The sequence below is a fragment of the Ictalurus punctatus genome, chromosome 19 (assembly GCF_001660625.3).
Source record: "Ictalurus punctatus breed USDA103 chromosome 19, Coco_2.0, whole genome shotgun sequence".
Lineage (NCBI taxonomy): Eukaryota > Metazoa > Chordata > Actinopteri > Siluriformes > Ictaluridae > Ictalurus > Ictalurus punctatus.
The window spans coordinates 23,185,965-23,213,937 of record NC_030434.2 but is presented as its reverse complement, the minus strand read 5'-3'; the positions used below and the strand labels follow the sequence as shown (position 1 = coordinate 23,213,937).

Genomic DNA, 27,973 nt, shown 5'->3' with positions numbered 1-27,973 from the left:
CTATCTATCTATCTATTTATTTATTTATTTTCGTTTTATTTCCCAGGCTGTTAGCTTGGACGGTCGGTGCCACGGTGCAGTTTTTATCATCAGTGGAAGTCTGGGAGGTTCCACTTTTGTTTGGAAGTCACACGTGGAGGCAGCAAAGTTACCAAACAAGCTACAAGTGCATGAGTTATTTTTGAAACGTCACAGAATGTGCTCAAATGCTGCGCGAATCGTGACGCGGATCGGGGAATCACAACGGGGGACGGGGGGTTGCGTCCTAAACCTCACCAGTGGCAGCTGGTTAAGGTTTTTAGCTTTAAAAAGTGAGCTGTTTAATGGTTGATGTTCGATCTCAGCTCTATGTGTATCTTTGAGTGAAACTTTATCTATACTGACTCTCTTTCTCTTTCTCTGTCTCTCTCAGCACCTCCAGATGACCATCCAGGCTCTCCAGGACGAGCTGCGCATCCAGCGCGACCTTAACCAGCTGTTCCAGCAGGACTACAGCGGGGCACGGCCAGGGGAACCCTTCTCCACCGAGCTCACCGAGGAGAACTTCCACCGGCTGCACGGCGAGCACGAAAGACAAGCCAAAGAGCTGTTTCTCCTGAGGAAGACCCTGGAGGAGATGGAGCTGCGCATCGACACGCAGAAACAGACCCTCAACGCCCGGGACGAGTCTATCAAGAAGCTGCTGGAGATGCTGCAAAGCAAAGGCCTGTCGGGTAAAGCCAGCGAGGAGGAGCACGAGCGCACGCGGCGCCTCGCCGAGGCCGAGATGCACATCCACCATCTGGAGAGCCTGCTGGAGCAGAGGGACAAGGAGACGAGCGCACTCAGGGAGGTGAGACACTTAACCAGTGACATTAGCATTAGAATTGCACACACACAGCATGACCGTCGTTGTCGAAATCCTTCCTCACCGTCACTTTGTTCAGTTTTATTGTTTTACGCCAGTCTTTGAACAGTGTTCGACGGATTCAAGGCATTGAACATTAGTTGCTATAGAAACCGGAGAGATGGAGGAGGACAGTGATGAAAAGAGACGGGTTTTGCTGCATGCCAAAATTTGTTCATTCAGTTCAGGACAGATTTGTCACATTCACTGGTGCAAAATTCCACTGACATTAATACCATCAAGTGTTTGGTGTTTGTTTGTTTGTTTTTTTTGTTTTTTATTTAAAAAAAAAATATTTCAACAGAAACATAAAATACCTCCTTTTAAAATTTTCTAATGGCCAGTGTGAAGCATGTGTGCATCCCTTCTACATCCTTGTGTCTGTATCTCCTCCTTATTTTCTGGAAAGTTCTGGAGGTTTGTCGCGTGACATGACGTGACGTCATGCCGAATTTTGCAGCAGAAAAACACTGAAACACTGGGAAAAGCTGGTTCCATAAACCTAAACCAAACCTCTCAGCCATGTCTGAACAAGTCTTTCCTTCTCTCCGCTCCGTCCGTACTACAGCAAGGAAACTTTTACTCAACACTACAGCTGTTTGAGAACACTGACACCCAGTGGTGGCGAGCTGAACTGCAGCGACGTGTAACACATTTAACGTCAAGGTTTCTGATCACTTACTACCTCACGCAGAGAGCGCAATCTGCTCAGATGATGCACAGAAGTAATAAGAATAAAACTGTTGCTTGTATGAAAGTTTAATAAGGATAAGGTTAGCGTTTGTAGTGGGCACTGATATAAAAAATCCAAATGAAACTAAGGAGTAAAAAGTCTGTGTTGGGTCTGTGTGAGTCACTGTGTTTAACGCCTTCTGTTTAAAAATTTTTCCAAAAGTATTTATGGAGTATTAATACTCAAGCTTAGAATTTAATAATGTTATGTTGTAAGAAAGGAAAACAATCGGGGTGGTGCTGTTCTCGAAAAATAAATGTAGTTCGTGGTGGTACCAGTAACTCCGCTTCACTTCCAGCTGCATTTCAGTTATTATAGAACGACATGATGTACTTTTTATCCATTAATAGTTTCCTTTAATGTTGTGCAGCGTCTGCGAGACACGTTATTTCACTTTATCGCTTACATTATAGCAGCTATAAGCAATCATTTCCTCACTAGCCTCTTAGACAAAACAGTGCAGCTTTTTCATGCTAATGGGAAAATGCGAAACACCATGAAAAGAGCTGCTGTTGATAGGAAATTAATCCGATATAAGAATAAAAAAGCGATTTACAATAGTTTAATAATCCCATGCTCACGTGCATATCCAATCAACAACGACCTGGGCTGCAAGCCCCGCCCCCAAGTACAATTAGGCCTTGATGGTACTAATCATGACCATAAAGGACTGTATTCATGAAGAAAGCGTGGTTTAAAAGGTTCGAGCGCCTTGTGCAGTGGAAAAAAAGTCTATCGCTAAGCTAAAGGGGTGCGAGAGTGGACTAACGAGTGTCCCGTTATCTTAAAAGACTTTAACTGATCATGTGAAAAGCAGAGAGGCAAAGACAGAGCTGCTCTGACCCAGTAGTACTGTAGCGTGAGTGTCAGTGGAGCAACGCGTCGTGTTCATAAGACTCCACGTTCCCCTGACGCTTGTCTCGTGATTCCTCCTCAGGAGCTCCACCGACGCTATGAGGGAGCGCCTGATTCTGCCAAGACCAAAGCCCTGCAGACCGTCATCGAGATGAAGGCAAGTGTGGAGCTGAGTTTGGACTTGAGAGGTGTTTGCGCTAATATTATTTATTTGGGAAACCGAAGACTTTATTAATTTAAAAAAAACAAAACCAAAAACGAAAGGTTTCACAGCACTGACGTGTCTTTCTCTGTTTCCTGCTTCACATTAATCTCTCTCTCTCTCTCTCTCTCTCTCTCTCTCTCTCTCTCTCTCTCTGTGTCTGTGTCTTTCTCTGTGTCTGTGTCTTTCTCTGCCTCTGTGTCTGTCTCTCTCTCTCTGTCTGTGTCTCTCCCTGTCTCTCTCTGTCTGTGTCTCTCTCTGTATCTCTCTGTCTGTGTCTCTCCCTGTCTCTCTCTGTCTGTGTCTCTCTCTGTGTCTCTCTCTCTCTCTCTCTCTGTGTCTATCTCTGCCTCTCTGTCTGTCTCTCTCTCTCTCTCTCTTTGTGTCTCTCTCTGTCTCTCTCTGTCTCTCTCTCTCTGTCTGTGTCTATCTCTGCCTCTCTGTCTGTCTCTCTCTCTGTCTGTGTCTCACCCTATCTCTCTCTGTCTTTGTGTCTCTCTCTGTATCTCTCTGTCTCTGTCTGTGTCTCTCTCTGTATCTCTCTGTCTCTCTCTCTCTCTGTCTGTGTCTATCTCTGCCTCTCTGTCTGTCTCTCTCTCTGTCTGTGTCTCACCCTATCTCTCTCTGTCTTTGTGTCTCTCTCTGTATCTCTCTGTCTCTGTCTGTGTCTCTCTCTGTATCTCTCTGTCTCTCTCTCTCTCTGTCTGTGTCTATCTCTGCCTCTCTGTCTGTCTCTCTCTCTGTCTGTGTCTCTCCCTATCTCTCTCTGTCTTTGTGTCTCTCTCTGTATCTCTCTGTCTCTGTGTCTCCCTGTCTCTCTCTCAAGTCAAAGTCTCTCTCTGTCTCTCTCTCTCAAGTCAAAAGTCAGTCTCTCTCTCTGTCGTGCTCTCGCTCTCTCTCTCTCTCTGACTCTGGTCTTGTCCCGGTGCAGGACTCTAAGATCAATTCTCTAGAGTGCAGTCTGAGGGATCTGGAGGAGGAGGTGCAGATGCTGAAGTCCAACGGCGCTCTGAGCACAGAGGAGCGGGAGGAGGAGATGAAGCAGATGGAGGTCTATCGCAGTCACTCCAAGTTCATGAAGAATAAGGTAAGGTCACAAAGCCTGAAGCGTACTGGGCATTCTGTCCACACGTTCTCCACGCGCTTTCTCTCACATCACCGGGACGTTATTATTTTATGATTGCTCTCTTTCAACGCTAACAGTTTGCTCTAACGCTGCGGTTCTCAGAAGTGGGCTCTGTGATCTACAACCAGGGAACGTGTTATTTCGCCCTGTTTAATACCGTGACCGCTGTAGACATCTTTATGAACCGCTAGAAAAGTGGTTCTAGCTATTACTATGCAGTGATCATCATTTTATTATTATCGACCTGATTGAAATTCTGAAAAAGGGGCCGTTTATTTAAAACCTACAAATGCATTGTTACTGGTCCTGGTTCTACGGGTGGGAGAAATTTTAATGACGGATGAATAAATATGATCGTGGATCGGATTACGGAGAAAAAGGAAATCATTTGATCAGATTCTGGAACAAATGAGAGAGATCGGATTTGGCTTTGGTGAAATTTTTTTTATTTTTTCTTTGTTGGAACTGGGAATGTTCACATAGAAAGAGTCTTTAAAAATCATTTAAAAGCTTAGTAGTTCTTAATGGAACCGTTATCAGATGGTACCAGATATTGATATCAGGGTATCTGTGTCGTAAATAAATAAAATTCAAAAAGTCGTATCATGCTGTCTCTGTCTGATCGATCTGCAATAAATCACTCTGTAAAAGTCCTGCAAACCTTTTGAGAACCCCGTTTGAGATTTATCCATCCTCTTACCCTGTGATGGTTTTCATCCCCTGGTTCCCTGTCGTATAATATTATCTATCTGACTTTTTCTTGGTGCCTTCACGTTACTTGTAATGAGCTTTTTAACAATCACTTCCTTTATTTTAGTGCACACTGGCTAAACGACGCCTCCTTTTGTCCTGCATGGTGAATGCTGATTGGTCGGCGTACTCTGCTCACGTTAAGCCCTTGCCCCATGGCCTGCATGTCGAGCGGTCGCATGCAGAGTGAGAACGTGCAGAGTTGCGTTGCTTTGGGAATGCCATGTCTGGGAATGGTTGTTGCAGTAACGGCGGCCTCTCCTGACAGGTAGAGCAGCTGAAGGTGGAGCTGTCTCAGAGCGAGGCCCAGGCCGAGGAACTGAGAAAGCGAACGGCTGAGCTGCAGCGGGAGCTCTCTGCAGTAAGACACACGGAGAGGCAGCTTAGAGCACACACCGCCCTGCTTTCCTCACCACAGAGAGAACGGGACACTCGTTAGTCCTCACGGACATCCGCTCTCGCACCCCTTTAGTTTAGACTTTTTTTCCACTGCACAAGGCGCTCGAACCTTTTAAACCACGCTTTCTCCACGAATACAGTCCTTTATGGTCATGATTAGTACCATCAGGATTAATTGTGCTTGGGGGCGGGGCTTGCAGCACAGGTCGTTGCTGATTGGACATACACGTGAGCACGGGGTAAAAATACTCTTGTAAATAATTACTGATAAAACGACTGAACGGACGTAGTTTCGTTTTTCGCTCATTCGGTTGTTCCATCGTAGCGGAAATGTATTTCTTCACGGCGATGTTTGTCATATTGTCATCACAATTGGCTGAAATTTAAAATCCGTTCCGATTCTCGGTTCCTCTCGACACGTTGTCGTCTTGTTGCCACGGTTACAAGCTGGTTAATTAGACACCGTAACACAATTCGTTGAAGCACTCAAGTCAGTGTTGAAATGATTCATTTTCTACAACAGCAGATATATATATCGCCGGTTTATATTAACGCGCTCGTTCTGATACGCTGTCGTTTCTATGGTAACAAGTCTTTCACCGCGAGGTATATAGCGCACACACCACGTAATCTAATCTAAGGTTCATGATAAACAGATTAAATGGGTGGTTGTTGTTTAACAAAGAAAAAATGTATATAATGGTTGATACGGGGATGTTTATTTAATGTTTGTGGAAGGAGCGTGTACGTGTTGGGTTTTTTTTGTGCGCATTTTGGGGATTTTATTCGCATCTGGTGTTTCCATCCAACGGTTTAAATTGGTTTTAATGCGATATCCCAAAATACGTGGCGGGAAACATAGCTAGTGATAACAGGAACTAACCTCCACGGCATGAAATGTAACAATAAACAGATAAAAAGTATGATTTAAAAAAAAAAACTAAATAAAAATAATTAAATAATAAAAGAATTAATAAAACTTTTTTTTGCGTGGGGTTTTGTTACAGGAGATCAGTATTCCCTGTCGTGTTTTTTTTTTTTTTTGGTAAATTCCTGTCGCCACCGTGACCGTTCCACTCGTGAAACCGAAGATCCCGAGTTCTGTTGGTTCCTGGTTCCTGTTTTAGAGCGTGCAGTGGAAAAACATCCTAAGTTTAAGATGCACAATTTTGGCTTGTTAAACTGGTTCAAACCCAAGGGTCATATTCGGGTGGGTTAAAATCTTAGTACTTAAAGCAAGACGATTCACCAGAGGGTTTGTTTCCTTAAACCCAGCCAGTCGCTGCCTCTGTAAACGAAGTCACGGCGAAGTCGAGGGGAAATGAAATGAAAGCGGATAGACACGGCGCGAGCAGCGGGATCAGTGGGCGTAGGTAAGGTGTGGTGGACGGAAACAGGTTGGAGGTGGATTAAAAGTTCCCCGCGTCTTAACAGTGGTTATCTCCGGGCACAATAGCCGGATCTGGCCCGAGGAGGCAGTGACTCGGGCTAAACGAGTGAGTCATCGGGTTTCTCTCGTTCTCCCTGTGATCAGGAAAGCAGGGCTTCGCCCGCTGCTGTGCTGAAAGGTCGGACGCCACGCTAGACTCCCTGGCTTTTTATCTTCCTTTCTGTCCTGTTTTCCTCTCTGCTCCCCGTAGTGCTGGTTGGAGTAGAACACTCAGAACATTAATATCCCACCAGATCGACCCTAGTTCCCTCTTGCTTCCCTTCTCCCTGTTTATCTGTCAGTCTTTTTCTCTTCTTCTTTCTGCTGTTCTTCTTCTCGTGTCCGCTGTAACGTGCCCACTTTTCCTCCCCAGGGTGACTGCAGCTAGTGCCTCTGCTAACCTGCTGCTCCCTACCATGCATGTTGGAATATTACTGAGACTGTGTGTGTGTACACGTATTAAACACTTACTTACATAGATAGGTTACTTACACACTGTGTTTTTGCCCACAGTTACATGTATATAGCGTTTTTCTAGACCCTCAAAGCATTTTATATTGGGCGGGGGGTAGCTAATTCAGCGATGCGGATTATTAGGGGGCCGTGGTAGAGAAGGGGAATTTCGTCAGGACTCCAGGGTTATACCCTGACTTTTTTACCATAAGTGTCCTGGGATTTGACCACAGTGAGTCCACCATACTGAGGCATTAGACCACACGGACCACAGGCCCCCTGCTGGCCTCTCTAATACCACTTCCAGCAGCAACCTTAGTTTTCCCCAGGAGGTCCCCCATCCAGGTACTGACCAGACTCAAGCCTGCTTAGCTTCAGTGGGAAACCAGGCAATCGGAGATATGGCTCTGGTGTCACATACAGGCCTTATTGGTATTTGATATCAGATTGGCATTTTAAACAGATTAGTTGGGGGTAAATGTACAGAGCTAATCTAAGTAACTTCTCTGATATCTGAATTTCAGATGCATTGTGCTCCCGAACTACTCATTTAAATTTGTACGTCTGATTATTTTAACTTTATTTGGATAGTCCGGTGCATCGATTTAAAAGGCAGCGATTGCAACAGTCTTAAATAGGTTATTAACGATTATTATACATTATGCATGTTGTCTTATCAATAAAGAGAGAACAAGTGTGTAAAAAGTGGCCACAGTTTTGCTCTCTTGAACTCTTGATAGACCGGTTCATTGATGGTTCATATTGTGTCTTAATCCAAATAAAGTGCTAACTGGGATTTCTTTAACAGAGAACGGTTTAATACGGTTTAATTCAGGTTTCCGCACCGTAACCTTTTTTGGTGTGTCATTTCAAATCCCCCTAAAGCCAAAATACAAGAAACTGTGCTGCTGTTCATCAAAGTTTAGACACCCAGAAAGATTTTTAAGATCATGAGAGACGTCCGTCACGTGTCCACAAACTTTTGACGGGTAGTGTATGAGAGAGAGAGGGAGAGAGAAGGAAAAACTGAGGTCATGAACGTTGTGCATGTATAGCTGTAACTTGAGCTCACTAGCTGTCTGTGTTGTGCAGATTGACCAGGTGAAGCAGGACCTCTCCAGGAAGGACACGGAGCTACTGGGCCTCCAGACCAAACTCGAGACGCTCAACAATCAGTTCTCAGACAGCAAGCAGCACATCGACGTCCTTAAAGAGTCTCTAACCGCCAAAGAACAGCGAGCTGCCATTCTGCAGACGGAGGTAACACACACACACACACACACACACACACACACTCACACACACACTCACAGGATGTATTTATTGATCGAGACTTCTCTAAGTCGGTCTGAACAAGGCCGTCTGCCAAAAACCCATTAACGTCGCTCTGTTTAAATGAATGCGCACCCTGTAATACGTTATCTTTTCTATAGTAACACTTACACACGGACTTGTACTGTATGGAGACGCCGTGCAACATAAACCTTTTATTTAACATTTGTGGAAGGAGTCTCCAGTTTCTGCGCTTTGTAACAGTAAACGTTTTACGATTCCTTATTAACCTCAAGAGAGGGGGAAAAAACGAGGTCGCTGAGGGAACAGCTGCCGTAACGTAAGTGAGAACTGGAACTAACCTGTTTCATGGATGTTCGACAAGATTAAATGCAACTATAAATGGATAAATAGTACATCATGCTTTCATTGCAGTTCTAGCAGTAACTCTACTTTTCATCATCATCATTATTACTATTATTATTATTATTATTATTATTATTAATTTGTTTCCACAGAAGATTTGTCGTCATGTTTGCTCTTGAGAATTGTTTGCGATCCTTGGTTCGCAGGGTTCGTGGAGACTTTTATTCACGATCGTAATCTGAAATTGTGTTGGGAAAGGAGTTGGAGCAGGTACCACTAGGGGGCAGTGTTGCATCAAGCAAGAAGTCAAAGCGCCACTTGGACATTTTGAATAATAGCACTTCACTTGTTTGACAAGCAATAAATACATTAAGGTTCATTTGGAGTGAATGGTTTGTTGGTGTTTTTTTCTGTCAGACTCGCTCTAATATCAGTCATTTATAACGCCAGCCAGTGTCATTCGAGATTTATTCCCAGTGACAGTGGATATTTCTCAGAATAACGAATACGCCGATCTGGATGATGCTATCTATATGTAGATGAGTTTAACTCAATGGTGCGGTAATGATAACATTAGCGCCGCTGTTGTTGTTGTTGTTATTATTATTATTATTGCTGTTTATTTTTCTTGCCAGCTTGAGCGTAAATAAATCAGAGAGTTCTGTATCCATTAAAGCAGAATTAAGCAGATCGCCATGGCAGAGACGAGGCTGTGGTGTGAAATGGAGCCTAGGTTCGCTTTAGTGTGACCAGTACCGCCGTGAATATGTCTATTTTTTTATTTTTATTTTTTTGCGTGTGTGTGTGTGTGTCAGGTGGATGCCCTACGCCTGCGCCTGGAGGAAAAGGAAGCCATGCTGAATAAGAAGTCGAAGCAGATCCAGGAGATGTCTGAGGAGAAAGGCACACTCAACGGAGAAATACACGACCTTAAAGACATGCTGGACGTTAAAGAGCGCAAAGTCACCGTGCTCCAGAAAAAGGTAGGGTGTGCGCGTGCGTGCACACACACTACTGTATATGCACACTGTTGTTTTTCTCATCCCGCCTATAGATGGCATTGTAGGACCGCGGTCTGTGTGTTTTTGCGACTTGGTTCAAATCCACACACACACACAAAATAGGCATGTATTTAAATTTATGATGTCTAAAAGTAGGGGACCAGTTGTGTTTTTGATGGCGAAGGCTTCTCCTCTTCTGAGAAATGACACAGTGAGCCATAGTCCAGCTCTGTGCTCCTGGTTTATGATTTAATCCTAACACTCAGTGTTTCACCACACTGCTAACTTTAGTACACGGGCCAGCACGGCAGTGTAAGCTGCTGTGTAAAACGTGTAGCAAAACCAGATATGAGTTGTAATGTGGTGTGTGTGTGTGTGAGGTGAGTGATTGCTAGGTAGATGTAGGTTTGAGGGGACAGCTCGGGTCTCAGTGTGTGTGTGAGGTGCGGTAGTATCAGCTTGTGTTTATTCAGTGTAGTGTTTCTGAAATGTGCCTGTGGTGGTTGTTCTGTAGGGTTTCACCACACGGACCCTGTCTGGATCTGTTTACTTTACTGCTCCACCTATACACGTGTGTATTCAGATCCAAACCCTAACGTGGGCATGATCTAAATATGAAGTCTGTCTGTCGCTCTCTTTCTCTCCTTTGCTTTGTGTTTTTCCCTTCCTTCCTTCCATCCCTCCCCTTTCCTTTCCCTTTCCTTTCTTTCCTTTCCTTTCCTTCCTCCCCTCCTTCCCTCTGTTCCTTTATTTTCCTCCTTCCCTCAGTTTCTTTCCTTTCTCTTCCCTTTCTTTCTTACTTCCATTCTCTCCTTTCCTCTTCTCCTTTCCTACCCTCAGTTCCTTTTCTTCCCTTCCCTTCTTTCCTTTTCTTTCCTTCCTTCCCTCCTTTCCTACCCTCAGTTCCTTTCCTTCCCTTCTTTCCTTTTCTTTCCTTCCTTCCCCCCTTTCCTTCAGTCCTTCTCTCCTTCCCTTTCCTCCCTCCCCTCCTTCTCTCCTTTCCTTTCCTCCTTCTGTGCTTCCATTTCCTCCCCTCCTTTCCTTCCCTTCCCTCCGTTCCTTCCCTTCTCTACTTCCCTCCTTTCCTCCTTCTCTACTTCCCTCCTTTCCTCTCTTTACGCTTCTCTTCCCTTGTGTCCTCAGAGAGACCTCAGTTCTGATGGTCCTAATCCCCCGAGCAGCGCTCCTCCTGTTCAGATCTGTGTTTCTTTAGGACACGTTCATTGTATATTCTGAAGAACGCGTATCGGTCTTCACTTACGTCCCTGCTTAAAACTTCCTTCCAGTCCGATCCGGGTCGTCAGTTCTCCCTCCAGCAGGGACCGATCTAACCGGACCAACCTCTCTCCGGGATCAGCATCATAAGGAAACCCAGAATCGCTCCCGCCTCGTCTAATGCACATTCCAGACACCGTGCGTTGCTTTCTGCCCCTTTTCGCTCTGTCACTGTAAATCTCTTTCTCTCGTTCCCATAATCTTTCTCTCACTTTCATTTAATATTGTTCTTTCCCTCTCACAGCCTCTCCCTGTCTTTCCCTTTTTTCGCAGTCAGAGTCTAAAAGCATCCCGGAGTCACCAGGGGCATGGCGAATACGGTTTCTTTTGAAACGGAGCCCCGGCTCCCCAGCCGCAGAAAGAGAAACATTTTGTTTCCATTATAGCTCCACAGCCGCCGTGCATCGCCCCAGAGCCAATCCTAATGGCCATAACACATTGAGACAGTGCAGCGGAGGTATGCACGGATCCCTGCGGCGAGACGTTGTGCCGAATACGTCGCATTGCACCGCTCAGACGGAGCGTTATACTACTGCGCAGGGACCAGATTACATGTTCTCATTTCACATAAAAAAATTAAAAAAAAAAAAAAAGTGTAAAAATCTGTGCACAATACAGGATGTTTTTTTTTTTTTTTTTTTTTTAAATGTTTATCCTGTGTTCATCTGTGACATTCTTCTTCACGCGAGAGCTGGTTTTGGCTTCGGTCGCCGGGGCGGCGTTTGCCACCCCGAATGTGAGCGAGTTCATTCTGTACGGTCTCCAAACCCCCTCGCTCTGACTCGAGACCCGTTCAGCGTTTATTATTGAACACAAAACCTACCTTTAAAAAATAAAAAATCAAAGCATGATAAGGCGGAGTTAAAGCTCGGCGGTTTTGGATGGACGTTCTTCTTTTAAGTTCATAGCAGGACACGCGTTTGTGAAGTGATGGAAGACCTGACTCGAGCGTGTAAACTGACGTAGAGCAGGCTCTCTTCGGCATCGGCGCTAGAGGTTGTGGTTTGGGCTATGTGCTGATTCTGAGGACCCTATTTTCTTCTTTTTCTTCTTAGAGTTAACATGATGTGGACTGGTGTTTATTTATTTAGGGGGGAAAAAAATTGAGATGGAGAGAGAGAGAGAGAGAGAGAGAGAGAGAGAGAGAGAGAGAGAGAGGAAGAAAGTGCACAAATTTCTGCACGGAGCATGAATGTTAATAAGGACCTTGTTAAATTAATGATAACTCCTACAATAAATCTCGACTGTCTCAGAGAGAGAGAGAGAGAGAGAGAGAGAGAGAGAGAGAGAGAGAGAGAGAAGAAGGAGGGACTCTTTTTTTTTTCTTTTCCCCCCTGCCCGTGGCAAAAGTTTACTGACGTTTCTGATTATTCTAATTTCTAATTAAAAGGCAGAAACGCTCGCAGGATGACATTTACTTATCACAGATTCCTCTCACCCACTCGAGTGCCAGCCGCTTCACGCTCATTTGCATCGCTGAGTTGTGTGTGAGGTCTCAGTTACGTTCTCGTCTCCTTCCTAGCTCCTATAACCGTGCACGTATATATATCCAGGGCTTATTTTGTTGAATAAAGCTAAAATTAGACCGGGAAGGTTCATCACCCATGCCATCGTCATCGGTTTTGTTCGTCGAGAAAGCTGAAAAGGACTAGTAAGTGCGCTATATGTTGTGATGTGCAGTAAACACTCGAGTACGTTCGGATCTGTATCCGCATTAATCGTCGTCATGTCCGTGTTATTACGTTTGGATCCTGCTCGCGGCTTTAAGAGCTCTCCCTGTTCGTCTCGGTGTTTGTCAGCTGACTCCTTAAATAAATAAATAAATAAATAAATAAACAAACAAGCCTGTACGCCAGCTAAATCGATATTAACGTAAGCAATAAGCGTAAATAAGTACGATTGTCTGCCATTTTCCCCCTCAAGAGTCGATCTATAAATCCTGAGTGATTATGGAAACCTGGCGTTCCCGCGATACAAAAATAATACTCACCTTCGCGTCCATTTAATTCACATCAGATTCGTAGATTCATTCCCTGTGGCGGTGTAAACAAATCGAGACGCGTTTAGAATAGATATTTCTAACGCGCTGGCGTCGCTCCTCGTTTTATACGAATATACGCCACAAAGCGAATAATACAAAGTGTTCTAAAGCCCCTTTTAAAAAAAAATTTTTTTTTTTTTTTTTTTTTTTTTTTTTTTTTTTTTAAATCCCCTAAAGTTTTAGTAAAAGCGTTTTATTAGCTATTAAGCTCTGTTAAAGTCTCTCGATGCTGCTTAGATCCTAAAGCAATGACGTCATCTAATAAATGAAGCGAAATCAGCTTATTATTGTTACACACTCAAGCGTTTGTTGTTTGTATGGCGCGGTTAAATAATAAACTAAAACGGCCTGTTATCACGAGGAGTACTGCGGATATTAGTCGCGTAAACGTGACGGATCTCTGGTTGCGTGGTAATGCAGGTGTTTATGAGTAAAGACTGGAGTGAGAAATGTTATAGCGGACGAAACTTTTGCCGATGTCGGATTTGAGCTTCGTTACACAAATAAGAAGAACTTTAAGGGAAACGTTTAAAAATATCTTCCCTCTGCTCCAGTCGTCGGAGGTGTTGTTTGCTTTCCACACCGAATACAATTCTGATGCAACCCTGTGTAAATACACAGCTTCTCCTATGTGTGTGTGTGTGTGTGTGTGTGTGTGTGTGTGTGTGTGTGTGTGTGTGTGTGTATCTTGTTGTGTCTTGCCAGAGCACATGCCATGCTGACAAGCTGCAGATCACTAAGTGAAACAAAACACTCTTTAATAATTCAGGAGCCCCTCCTTTCTCTTTCTCTCTCTCTCCATCTTTCTCGCTCTCTCTCGCTCACTCTCGCCCTTTTCTTTCTGACACACCTGCGCACGCACACACACACACGCACAAACACACACAAATCCCTTCAAATCCTCTGTGTTTGAGACAGAAACTGGCTCTTTTTCTGATTCCAAGTCTTTTATCCACACACTGATCACTGGATGAAGCCAAAACACTAGGATTTGCTGTGTGTGTGTGTGTGTGTGTGTGTGTGTGTGTGTGTTGGGCTTCGTTTGTTCCCTGTCTATCCCTCAGCTTTATTTGATTGTAATCACTCTTTTCTATAATACACCCCCTCTCTCTTTACACTATTAGCTCAGTTTTGGAAGAGCGCCTGGTCCTCAGTTCTGTTTCTCGAATCGCTGACCTGAAATATAATTGTAGTTATCATGTGACTCGGCACACACGCACACACACGCACACGCACGCACGCATAATAAGGGCTGAATGAAATATTCATGAGCGCGTTGTGTTTGGTGGCCAGCTGTACAGAGGAAGCGGAGAGACGCTGGAGTGAGTGAGGTTAGTGGAGAGAAGAGGACCTGGACTTCATTAGGCCTTCAGAGCAACCACAGGCACCATCAAAGAGAAATACTTTCCTAGAATGTCAAGTGCGCAAGCCGATTCCTGTGTGTGTGTGTGTGTGTGTGTGTGTGTGTGTGTGTGTGTGTGTGTGTTTATAGAGGCAGTCAGCTGAGTGTTTTTTGTGTGTGTGTGTATGACAAACACGTGGGGTTGTCAGCTCGGCTGTCAGTTGTAGAGTTGATTAATGAGGATCTGGAAATGGTTTTGCATGCATATCTCTTGTATCTCGTTCTCTCTCTCTCATACACACACGCACGTGCACACACACTCGGTGGATAAGGACATGTGGGTGGAGCTCGAAAGTATTGCACACGTTTGACTGCTCAAATGAAATCGATGGCATTTTACTGAGGCAAAACACCCCGGCACTGTTTACTCTATACAGTAGCGCACTAATTAGGGAAGGTATTAATAATGTAAAGCGGAATATATCTAGTGCTTTAAAGCAGTCCCACAATGCACTGCAGCGTCTCGGTGCCCTCCGAGTGAAGCTAATTAATTGGAAAATGATTTTTTATTGCTGTTTTGTAGGGAATAGGCAGCAGGGTGTGGTTTGGTTCACAGCAAAGGACTACGTCCCAAATTATTACACGGTTTGATGCTAAGTGTGTAAGTGTAGTATGTGGTCTGGGACGCAGCCTAGCCGTAAGCACTTTTCCACCAAACTGTACAGAACAACAATCTTCACTAATGCTGTCTGTAACATTCCCATAGAGGCGTTGTGTCTCTTCAGTGAAATAGAAATCCGGCTTTAAAGCTTTTTTTTCTTTTCTTTTTTTCCCCTTCTCGCTAATTTGGTCTTAGCGAGGTCTCACCCACCCTATGATTATAACAGCTATGCAGGGAGAGTGAAAACTAGCACATGCTTCTTTTCAAACCGCTGCTCGTGCTGCGTCACGGTGGCGTAACGAGATATATTTATATATTCGTGTGTGTCGTACTGAGGACAGGCATCTGTCTGGTCACTCTGCCATAAAGCCCAGATCTGTGGAGTGTTGCAGTGATGGTTCACCTTCAACAAGGTCAGCTCTCTTACCAAAGCCCTTGTCTCAGAGGGGCTCAGCTCCATGTCCTGGCTGTTCCAAACTGCTTCCCTTGAACAATTATGGAGGCCACTGTGCTGTTGGGAACCTTCAGTGCAGCAGATATATATTTATATATATAGATATAGATATAGATACGTGTGTGTGTGTGTGTGTGTGTGTATGTACACACTGTTGGTGTCTGAGTCGAACATGTAAAGCCGTGAGAATGTAAAGCCATGCAATCCCTTGACAAAGTTATAAAAGTCTTGATTTCTTCGTACCTGCTCAGACAGCTGGTCTTTAGTGTCAGCCATCTTGGAACGAATCAACTTGGACACGCCTTTTTTTTTTATTTAACGACCAATCACGTTCTTGGCCGTGTAGCCAGGGAGTTCACCCAGCTGGCACATGGACGTCGAGCGTGGCCTTCGCGAAAAAGTCCGTCCTCGCCGCAATTATGCCGTATTGTTGGTGGAAGCCAGCCGAGCGTCGTCTCCGCGTGAAGTATTCCGAGGTCTCGAGTGTCCTGACAAATTTCTGACCAGCCCTACTTACAGCCACCTTTTCAGTCTTCTACCTCAAAACACCACCTCGACTATTAAAGCGACTCGGCCCCCAGACATCTGTCCAAACATGTCTGAAAAGGTTTAAAACAACAAACCTCGCTGTACTTTTATTACACGAGAAACAAGTGCAGTTGTTTAAACCAGGGCAAATTCATTATCGGGTTTCTCCTCACTTTTCCCACTACCGTCGTTTGTTTTTCTTTTAAACTCCTTTTGCCAAAACATCTCTCTTTTTAATTAAATTCACGAGTTGACGCAATTTGCTCTCTGTCGGAGATCGGGTTAAGGACGTCAAAGCACTGAAGACGTTGAAGGGAGTTCACATCGTTTAGAAAAGGCACGGCTCGCATTTTATAACCAGTTTGAGGTCGCTCGCGTGTTTTACCTTTTACCTTTCTCCTTCGTCGCTATTAATTAATTAATTCAAATTTAACGACTATAACCTCTGCCGTTCTTGGTTGCTATGCCAACCGGCGAAGTTGAAGAATTTCCCGTCCGCCCCGGGAGCAAAATCCAAGATTCTCCACTTCGCAGATAAACACGTTTATTGTTTCTTTGCCTTTCTGGATCGTTATCACCTCGAACCACGACTCCCCCTCCCCCTTACACCCCCCCCTCCCCTCCTATATAAAAAAAAAAAACCTGCACAGTTTACTGAATATTGATGATGGTTTGTTTTTTGTTTTTTGTTTTTTTTTTGTTTTTTTTCCTCCCGAAGTGATTGGGGGGGAAAAAATATGAATGGTGACTATTTATCAAATCCGTCAGTGTTTAATTGAATGTGAAATGAGGGGATAGGCACATTGAGCTTTTTCATTGAGCTGTCACGACATGATGAATGGATTGAGTTTGCGAAATGCCCATCTCTGCTGTCATTTATCAGCGCTCGCCTCGCGCAGGCTTCACAGCGGCCATCGTGACAGATAAGGGAAGTTTTATGAGCAAAATTAGCTCGGAATATCGCTCTAATGAGGTCGTTATTTATTTTCAGAGTCGGTACAGAAAAACCGTTTTTAAAAATATTGTTGTGTTTTTATATATTTATATATACATAAAGCCAATTCATTTCTAAATGTGCATCATAAATATTGACAAAATGGAGTCTAAATGCTGCCGTGCAGAAGTTTTAGACAGCTCTTTGTGCATTGAATGCGTTCGTGACCTCTTGTATTATAAACCATACTGGTGTGTATGTGGTTTATGCATCGTTTTTATATATTGTGTTCATAGACTGATGGGTTGCCATTTTTTCCCCCGACAGATCGAGAACCTGCAGGAGCAGCTGAAGGATAAGGAGAAGCAGCTGAGTAGTCTGAAAGAGAGGGTCAAATCCCTGCAGGCTGACACCTCCAACACAGATACAGCTCTCACTACGCTCGAAGAGGCGCTGGCTGAGAAGGTGAGTACCACACACACACACACACACACACACACACACACACACACACACACACACACACACAACACAACACGAAGGCAGGATTGATGTTCAGTTTGAAGAGTTTTAGTCATGTGACTCATAAGCGGACCTGGAATGAACTTTGGACAGCCGGGAATATTCATGGAGGATCCAAGCTTTGTTGTTCCCAGATTATACACGGCTGGACATTTCGACGTCGCGTCTTCTTAGATCTCTGATGTAAAATCGCATGATACCGTCCCGGCAGTGTTGGGAATGATGTATGTAATTGGTTTTCGCTGCAGTCAGCTAGAGGTTCCTCTCCCAAAAAAACAAAAACAAAACCGGACCATATGAAGCAGCTCTTGTACGTGAAAACAAAGTAGATTAACAGCGTATATGAGCGGTGGACAAATCCTAAATCCATTAGCGAGCGCTCTAGTGTGCTGGTCACTCACGTGTTTGGGTTTCCTAGAGACCTAATTGGTGGTTACGATGTCATGGCGTCACGGTTAGTCACGGTGTATGATCAGACCGTTACCTCACCTGTCGGGTTTTCAAAATACTGATTAAAATAAGTTTTCATCTGTTACTGTCCACCCTGCTCTCTCTCTCTCTCTCTCTCTCTCTCTCTCTCTCTCTCTCTCTCTCTCTCTCTCTCTCTCCCTTTTTTTTTTTAACCCGATCAAGTTACTTACGTCAGTGGATCTCATCCCTTGTGTGTCCAACTGCGAAGCCACAAAAATGTCGGTCCCTCCCTCTGGATTCGCCCTGAATCACGCTGCAGTGACCTCGGTTTCACCGCACAAGCAACGCGACTCGATAAACACCATAAATACCGTCACTGTGAGAGGTTTTATGGAAAGAAATATTGTTTTCTAAAAGACTGAATAATAATCAAGAGATTCTCAGTGATGGGCAGAAAGACTTTTGTGCGACGGTTTCGTGAAATACAAAATGTACTGACGTATCGTGAGCTAGTTGGCAAGGTGACTCGGTTAAATCGGGCTCGGGCGAGCGTTTCTGTTTAAACTGAAGGCGTGAGAAAGTTCAGGATCGTCGCTTTGATCCAAGTCGGTGAGCGAAGACGAGAAGAGCATCACAGCTCTGTCGAGCGTTTACGGTCGAGGTCATAAGTTTACGTACGCCTTGCAGAATCTTCGAAATGTTACAAATGAAAGAAGGATCGTAAAAGATCCGTCTTGTCACACTGAGGACGTCTGAGGGACTCGTACACGACTATTACAAAAGGTGCAAACGCTCACTGATGCTCAAGAAGGCGACACGATACGTTAAGAGCCTTATGTAGCTTCTGACGGGCAGTACTAAATGAAAAAAATCTATATTTTTCAACAAAATAATAACAATTTACAGCTAGTTCAGGACGGTATGAAACAAAATGCAATTCTTATGATCGCTCCTTTTTATTTTATTTTTTTTCTTATTTTTTTTTATAATAAAACTATTAACATTTAGCAGATTCTGTATGCAAACTTATGGCCTCAGCTGTATGTACTGTATGTGAGTGTGTATGTGAGATGAAAGTAAAGATTGCTCTGTAGTACGTGCCCATGTTAGGACTCGGGCAGCTTCACACAGAGCCTCAGCTTCCTGCACAGTGGCAGAGCTAAAGGTCAAATAAACTGTCACTTCTCATCAAGTATGTTTCAGCAGTCCTCGGCGTCATCTGGTTCTGTCGTTGCGTGTGCGTGCGTTCATGCGCTGCATGAGTCAGTAAATCGCTGCAGCAGTCGGTCCGTTTATAATCTCAGCACCAGACGCTATGAGCTCCGCAGGTACTGAATACTGGAAAGTTTTACTGTGTGACAATCGAGTCTGATTGGCTGCAGTGGCATCTGAGCATAAAGTTGTAACCTTACTGACCCTGCAGTAATAATGTAATATAACCACAAGGTTTGAGCCTGACCCTGTCTGGATCTGTTTACTTTACTGCTCCACCTATACACGTGTGTATTCAGATCCAAACCCTAACGTGGGCATGATCTAAATATGAAGTCTGTCTGTCGCTCTCTTTCTCTCCTTTGCTCGGGAGATCTGTCGTAATTTTTGTCTCCGCCACTAGATGGTGGAGGTTTTGGCTGCGTCTGAATCTTACCACTACAACCCTACTGTGCAGTAGGAGGTGTATGTCCGAATTCTCAGTTATTTATAAAACACTGAATCGGATGCTGTAGGGGTACCGAATCGGATGCTGTAGGGGTACCGAATCGGATGCTGTAGGGGTACCGAATCGGATGCAGTAGGGGTACCGAATCGGATGCAGTAGGGGTACCGATTCGGATGCAGTAGGGGTACCGATTCGGATGCAGTAGGGGTACCGATTCGGATGCAGTAGGGGTACAGAATCGGATGCAGTAGGGGTACCGAATCGGATGCAGTAGGGGTACCGAATCGGATGCAGTAGGGGTACCGATTCGGCTGCAGTAGGGGTACCGATTCGGCTGCAGTAGGGGTACCGATTCGGCTGCAGTAGGGGTACCGATTCGGATGCAGTAGGGGTACCGATTCGGATGCAGTAGGGGTACCGAATCGGATGCAGTAGGGGTACCGAATCGGATGCAGTAGGGGTACCGAATCGGATGCTGTAGGGGTACCGAATCGGATGCTGTAGGGGTACCGAATCGGATGCTGTAGGGGCACCGAATCGGATGCAGTAGGGGCACCGAATCGGATGCAGTAGGGGTACCGATTCGGCTGCAGTAGGGGTACCGATTCGGCTGCAGTAGGGGTACCGAATCGGATGCAGTAGGTACTGCCACAGTACGCGATTTCAGATGCAGCCATTATGTTTTTGGAATGTCCCTCCACCGTTTATTCCTCATGTCCTGTTAGCTAGCTGGCTAAATATCAGTGAAGATGCTATGGTACATAATTAAAATAACATTCTTGTTGAGGATCATCCAGGGTCTGAAGTCTATCCCGGGAGCACTGGGTGCGATGCAGGAATACACCCAGACACACACACACACACACACATACAGACACATTCATGCATTTTAGAGATGCCAGTCCATCTTTCAACATGTTTTTGGGAGGTACCCAGAGGAACCCCACATGGACACAGGAAGAGCATGTGCAACTCCACACACAGTAACCCAAGCTCTGAATCGAACCAGGGATCTCAGAGCTGTGCAGCAGCTACCCTGTGCACCACTGAGGTTAGAGATTCGACTAGAGAATAAACAAGAACAAGGCTTTGTGCTTACAACCAGCTATGAATTTGACCGGTTATATTTTCCTAACTAAATGCTTGCGACTTGCATAAAGTGACTTGTTAACATCTCTGGTTAAAATCCACTAGGAATATACTTCAGAGTCATTTACCAAATGCTGGTGAATTCCCCAGCCTAGAATTCCTGCTTCCTTTCAACCAGATTTCAGCCCGATCTGTGGCTGTGATTCGATAAAAAATAACCAACATCCTCCCGCAGGAGAGAAGTTACTTCCCCAGCAGTACTTCTGTGTGTTGAGATGGTTTTAGGCCATACACCAGAGTTTCAGAATCAAAAAATCTCTGTGGATCTCTTCTGAACATGATCCACACAGGACGAGTTCCTGTTTTGAATTCCCATCCCTCTGGAGGAGCCATGACCGTGCTCTTCCAGACCATGTAACATTGGAAATGACACAAAGGTCACACACACACACACACACACACACACACACACACACACGTGAGTGTATGAACAGGACTTCTGCTGTGTCTTGTAAGAGGGTTTGGCGAATCAATATATCAAATTCATCCAAAGCAGTTCCTGGTGTTTCACAGGAGCAGGAACTAAAAGTCTTCCTTGAACTACGACCCAGGAATTAAAATCGGTCCTGGTTTCTCCTGAAAGGTTCCTGTAGCGGAAGCACGTCTGTGGCGTCACCTGAAATGAAGAGAGAAGGCCGTTCACTGCAGGCTGACCCCAGCGCAGGGCTACAGCGGTCCCGACGCCGGCCAGCTCTGCCTGATGAATATGAATGAGTTTGAACCCCGGAGGTTATTAACGTTGGTTTAGGTATCTGCGGTCTGGCTCGTAACGTCATGGCCCGACTCTTTCCTCCTGCCTTGCGTCTCTCACACACACTCACTCTCCAGGATTTAGGCCTCCTCTTTCTCTTCCCTCCTCTTCTTCACCTCCCTGAACAGCGTTGCATCGACTCGGGGCCGGAAATTGAATTTGTCAGCCGTCTGTTTGGAGAGAGAGCACGGCGTTTCCACTCGGAGCAGCTCCAGTGCAGCGGCATGGCTCACAAGCAAGCCTCTGTGTTCGCTTTATGAATGGCAGACGCATTAATACTTATTAAAGTCACCCCCATGCACATACACTGATGACATACATCGTCATTTTTACCATCGTGACATCTCTTAAACGTAGGGATGTGCCAATTTATTACAGAGTTTCTAATTTACGCTGGATGTGCTCTCGACACTGGGCTTCTTTTAAAAAAAAAATGTCCAAATGTCTAACAATGTATAACAAAGGGCATAGGACAGCGGAAATCAGACGGCTGAACCATATAACCTGTGATGTGTGTCGTTTCATTGCGATCCAGAGTCATTGGGCTACGCGATCAGGATTCCTACTTCATAAGTGCAGGTGATTCTGGGTAATGGCGCAGGCTGTCCACGAAAGAATGCGATCATGTGACCAAAGTGCTCTGTATATATTTAAATATATGTTTTAATTAATGGGTTGTGTCAGATATCTGTTCAGATTTTTTTTTTTTTATGAAAAAAAGAAAAATTATTCTCCGTGTACTAAATGCTAAGCAGAATTTTTTTTCTTCTTTGAATATTACATTCTTTGATATGTCAGTGATTAACCACAGCATTCATTTCGATGTGTTCGTATTTTTACGCGGTGTAAGATTCAATAAATAAAGAAAGAAGGAGACAAAAATGTCCATAAGGATGCACAAGGAAGTTGCCGGGCGAGCCGGAGCCCGTCTCTCGGAAAAGTCCGTCGCGCTGAACGACGACTACGTTTACATGCACAGCAGTAATCTGATGACTGACCTTATTCTGAATAAGACGCATAATATTCTGATTAAGGTGTTTACATGAGTCGCTTTTAGAAGATCCCTTTCATGTTCAGGTTTTGCATGTTATAGGACGTAGATCGATTAACGGCGCACGTCGTTACGTCCCCGCGTACAGTTGGTGTTCGTCATGGTACCGTATACAGTTCTGGGTGTTTCATTTTTAATTTTACGCAAGCTTCGAGTGCGGTTAAGTATTAGTCGATAGCGTTAAACGTGCAAATAGACGACTGCTTGAAGCCGTGGGCCGCGTCCCAAACCGGGTACGTACCTACTATATAGTAGGCAGTGATGTACATGTATTTCTCCTACTATACAGCAGGTAAGTACGCGGTTTGGGACGCAGCCGTGCTCTCTTGTTTGCCGTCGAACGGTCGAGCGCTGCCGTGTGTGTACGTGTCCTGTCGCACAACGCGGTGAAAACTCACACGACGTTAATAGTGTGATTACGGTGTGTACGTGTCTGTAACGCACGTCGATAACGCGACTAAAACAGGAATACTCCACACGTCTTAATTCCATTCGTGTTTACTCCGAGTGCGACTTTAGTCAGATTAAGGTCATCAATAATCGCAGTTTACATGCTAGATTATTAATCGGAGTATCGTCTTAATCGGGTTCATATCGGATTATTGTTGTCCGTGTAAACGTACTGACTGTCGCAGCTCGATGCAGCTGAGCCAGGAGCGGTGGCTTTGGGAAGTGGAAAAAAAACCCCCGTCCACTTCGGCCACTCCGCGTGTGAGTTTTGGCCGGCGTGGGTGTGAAAGATCCAGAGGCCGAAAGCTCTCTGCTTTCAGTTCCCTCGGCACGCTTTCGCAGGCCGTCGACGGCAAACACCCACCCTGCCAGAAAAACACCACTTCAAACCTCTTACTGTTTCAGCATTATTACTCTCACCGCCCATTTCCCCGTCTCCCGCTCCGTCTTTCTCGCGCTTTCATTCCCTCATTCTCACGCACGCATACATGCGCTCTCTTGATAAAAGAGGTGCTTTCTGTGCCGTGTTATTATTGTGTATGAGGTGGGGAGTTTTTCAACCATGAGCGACTCTGCTGGAATGGACAGAATCAGATCTGACTCATTTCACCTGCGCTCGGTTCGCTCTAGTTTCCGAAAACACTGTGTTGCGGCTTTGCGTACGGTTCTTGGCCAAAGTTGACACAAGTGTGAGGTTAATGAATCGTGCTCATTCTCTCACTCGCACTTCTTTTTTTTTTTTTTTTTCTTTCCCCCTCTGGCTCTCTCTCTCTCTCTCTCTCTCTCTCTCACTCACACACACAAAAGGAGAGTGGTAGGAGACTCATCAAACATATATTTTGCTTTTGTGAATCAGTCGATTGTTTAAAGTTCTAGTAAAGGCATAACTTTTGTAATAAGTTTTTCTCCATGACACCACGATGCTGTTCAGTTCTTCAGTCTGTAACTACGGCAGCTCTTACTTACTAGCAAGAAGAAAAAAACGAGAGTAACTGTATGTAAGTGTACGTCGATTAAAAAAAAGTACGCGTCATTCTTTAACGAAGATTTGTTGGTGTAAGATGAATACGACACGTAGTGACGTGCCGTTACTGGGGGGGGGGAAACCCGCCCCATCTATATCCGTTGATTATTTTCCTCTAACAGCATGACCGCGTGGGTTTTATTCCTTACACTGCGCTATTGGTTCACGGCTGTACGACTCTGCGAAACTGTATCTCACACCGGGGAACGTCGTCACAGGAGCGAGCGACGATTTTAAAACCCGAAACGCCAGGTCTATATTTCACGCCCCCCCCCCGAATAAATAAATAAAATAAATAAACCACGGTGGCTATGGTGGCCCCGCCCCTTCCTGCAGAGTGCAAGAATGAGTGAGCGTCTACATTTTTTCGGCAGGTTTGGGGATTTATCTAGGGAAATAAGCATGTACACAACATGTACTAGGTCTCAGATGTGCCACTTGTTTTCTTTAGCTCCTTATTTGCAAGCATGCTTGCTCAGTGTGTCAGCCATTTTGTGGTGGCTCCGCCCCTTTTTTTTAAAACATGGCTGCTTCGTCCAAAAAATAAATAGATCGTACACTTCCCCGAAACAACCCCAACCCCCCCCGAACAGTTTTATTTCCAGTACTGCACAAGATCCCACATTAATACAGAAACCGTATGAACTGACGTAACAGCGTTTGAGATGTAGCGAGTCTTTTTGGCGCTTTGCTTAACCTGAATGTGATGTAAGGTAGCGTCCATGGTTACGAGTTGTTTAGAAAAGGACGCACGTAGAAAAACGTCCACGTAAAATCATTTATTTATTCATTTGTTTATTTATTCTGAGACAAGAAAAAGCATTTCATCAGAATCTTTACAAACAGCATCTTGCCTAAACATACTTTCATGTCAAGAAAAAAAAAAAAAAACCCAATCTGAACAGGCTTCCCCGGTGTCCGAGTTAACGGCGAGGTCGTTACCGTGTTTGTTGTGTGAGCAGGAGCGAATTATCGAGCGTCTGAAAGAGCAGAGAGATCGAGATGAGAGGGAGAAGGGAGAAGAGCTGGATACCTGCAAGAAAGAGCTTAAGGAGCTGAAGGAGAAAATCAACCTGCTGCAGGGAGACCTGTCCGACCGTGAGGTAAGACTCTGTCTCCACACACACACACACACACACACGTAGATCACAATAATTGCCTGTGTGTGTCAGTCTGGACAGTGCTTAAACATTTAACCGTCTCACGCAGATGTACGAGCAAACACGACGTGAATCTTCTTGAACACGTTCGCTGACGGTCTGTGTGTAGCTCATCTTCTCTGACAGGCTGTTTCTGTGATTGACATGTGGAAGACGACGACGATTGACTGACAAACAGTGGAAAGCCGACGGGTTTTTATAAGCCGGGAGAGCCGACGTTGACTGTAAATACTTCACTGTGTTGCGGGTGTTGAAATGTAGTGAAACTGATTGGGATTGAAGGCGCACTCAGGGATTTTATTTATTTATTTAATTATTTCCCCCCGCCCCCCCGTCAGACCACCTTTTTGTTAGTTAGTGTAGACACCATTAAACATCAGCACAGATCATCATATACATCACCAATAACATGCTTTGTGCAGTAATTGCTCTCGCAGTATCGCGATTCCTGCTTATTTACATGCTCCAGACATCAAATGAATGCGTTTTTATTTTTAAAAAAAAAAAACAAAAAAAAAAGATTTTCTGAATCCCAGCTGCTTGTAACGTAGTGTTGTATTGTTACTCGTATTTTTCAGTTCATTTGAAAAATTTCGGCTTAAAATATGATGTCCCATATCCACAGAAGTCGCTTTTAATGTGCAGTATGCTCTATACACTCGTCAGCCAGTTTATTAGGAACACCTGTGCACCTGCACATTGGTGCGATCATCCAATCATGTGCACACAGGCTGGTCACGGTGGCATCCTGCGAATAACGTGGACCCCCCCCCCCCCCCCCCCCCCCCAATATCATCCAGTCAGCACAAGTACGGCGTCTCCGACGTTCAGCAGAGTGCTGTATTCGTGTGCTGACGTCCAATACAATCACTGATCGGACCTCTTAAAGGACGGTGAGGAAGCGACATGACGCACACTCTGTCTTTGCCTCCTCTTCAGAGTGATGAAAACAGACTGGACACACTGTCAGTACTCTGTGTGTGCGTTTGTGAGAGAGCGGGACAGGATGATGAACGGTTGAGTCTACTCGAGGGGACGGCCCCCCTCCCCCAACCGTGTCCCCCCCCCCCCCCCCCCCCCCCCCAAAAAAAAAAAACCTACTGCTCATTTCTCTTTCTGTCCCTAGCTTACTTCTGTGCTCTCTATCCATCTCTTCTATCCGTCTCTTCTATCTGTCTGATCCTAAAGGGACAGGCGGTCTCTAAAGTCTGTATGCAAACACACACACACACACACACACACACACACACACACACACACACACATGGATGCAAAAGCAATGAATTGTACAGATGCTACGCTTGCCAGATCTGTTCTCCTTCTGCATGCAGCCCATTATTATTATTATTATTATTATTCATGCTATTCCTGTGGCCTGTGTCCGCATCGGGATCAGCAGCAGCACACGAGACCACTTCCTGACTCCATCTCTCATTTTCTGAGTTCAAATCAGGATGTGCGTGTGTGTGTGTACGGCGTTCGTGTGAAGATGCTGTTCGAAAGGCCTGCGTCATTGGATTTTCTAAGTTCGAGTTTCACACTAGCGTTTAAATAACAAGTTTGTCCATGTGATGAAAACCGCGACAGTATGGTGTGCGGTCGAGACCGAGTATAATTCCATCCACCCGTTATCTGTACCGCTTATCGTACACGGGGTCACCGGGAGCCCGGCGCCTATCCCAGGGGTATTCACACTGGACGGGGTGCAATCACACACGCCCATTCTTACACTGCAGACACTTTTGGACATGCCACATGAACACAGGGAGGAGGTTAGATTCGAACCTCCAACCCCAGAGGTGCGAGGCGCAGTGCTGAGCAGTGTACGATTGCAGGTTATTTTTGCCCGTTAAAGTGTTCGCTTTACTTGAAGGTACTTCTACGTGTTTTTGACACAAAAGGAAAGCCAATGCTTTTAATTCTGAGAATATTTCTTTTCCAATCTAACTAGACGTATAATCTGATTCGAACCGATTTAATACAGGAAGCGCTTCCTCGGGATACAGGGTAACGTTTCCGGTTTGTAGTCGATGCCGGATTTTTGGCTCATCGTTCGCCCATGTGCTCATGCTTTTATAAACTGTTATTCAGGTAACCATGACGACTTGCGGGAATCGTCTCCACGTGCACGCCTTCTCAGTCCTGTCTTCTTGTTCGTGTTCGACTAATCACACGGATGAGTGACGCACTCGGACAGGAATGCTCTGCTGTGTATTATCTATGTAGTGTTGCTGACGAGTTCCCTCAGCCTCACCACTAATCTTTCACGGGAAGCACACTCCGTCCTTCCGCTGCTATTTTCTTCTTTACCAGCGCCAGCGCGAGGCCCGGGGAACACGCCGTGGCCGTGCAAACGTTACGAGTGTATTTCGGTACGCGGCCCAGCATTCCGGTGTGAAATTGCGGGCTTCTGTGGCCGAAGGCGGCTTTACGGACGGACGACTGTAGGTTTCAACGTGACCGTGAGACACGTCGTACTGCATATGTACAGTACAGACCCTGTTCTTACTCAGCGCCGCGTTCATGATTTATCCGTGTGAAGGAGGAGAGCATGCGTGCTGTAAATCATGAATCGTAAAACATGTGTTGTGCGTTCACATGGTATAAACCGCAGTATCCGGTGTCACGAGGAAAGAAGATGGGTTCTCTCTCTCTCTCTCTCTCTCTCTCTCTCTCTCTCTCTCGTTTTAAGATTTGAAGAGTTTAAACCTCTCTACTGTCGCCTCTGGCTTGCTCATGATGGAGCTAAATCTACATCCGGATATCTGTAAAGCTGCTTTGTGACAATGCCTATTGTTCAAAGATCCATACAAATGAAATTGAACCGAACGTTCTAGTTTACGCGGTACGGCTGAAGGCAGAGCGAGGCAGCTGGTTAAAGTTTCGGGCCGCGTGTTTACATACGCTTGGGCTCACTTTGTTTCTTTGCGATGAGGATTTGCGGCATGACGTGAGCGCAGCCTCTCGGCTAATTCGCTGGATTCGATTAACATCTCTGGCCTCGCGTCCTGCCATTTGAAGGGTCGCTCTTTTTTTTTTTTTTTTTTTCCGGTCGATGTTCAGTTTTTCATGTATTAGATCACCTAAT

General features: G+C 45.1%; 1 protein-coding gene across 6 annotated transcripts in view; it reads left to right on the top strand.

The window, feature by feature from the left end:
• Positions 1-27,973, top strand: part of erc1b (ELKS/RAB6-interacting/CAST family member 1b) — a 212,586-nt gene that overhangs the window by 35,016 nt on the left and 149,597 nt on the right. For 3 of the 6 annotated variants that reach the window (XM_053688509.1, XM_047162090.2, XM_017494190.3), the window contains exons 3-10: positions 413-832; positions 2,557-2,631; positions 3,608-3,763; positions 4,821-4,913; positions 7,926-8,093; positions 9,287-9,454; positions 17,035-17,172; positions 24,688-24,828. In XM_053688509.1, coding sequence (XP_053544484.1) covers positions 413-832; positions 2,557-2,631; positions 3,608-3,763; positions 4,821-4,913; positions 7,926-8,093; positions 9,287-9,454; positions 17,035-17,172; positions 24,688-24,828 — 1,359 coding nt within the window. The remainder of the gene's footprint in view (positions 1-412; positions 833-2,556; positions 2,632-3,607; positions 3,764-4,820; positions 4,914-7,925; positions 8,094-9,286; positions 9,455-17,034; positions 17,173-24,687; positions 24,829-27,973) is intronic. The other 3 variants (XM_053688508.1, XM_017494192.3, XM_017494198.3) reach the window with 1 other exon arrangement.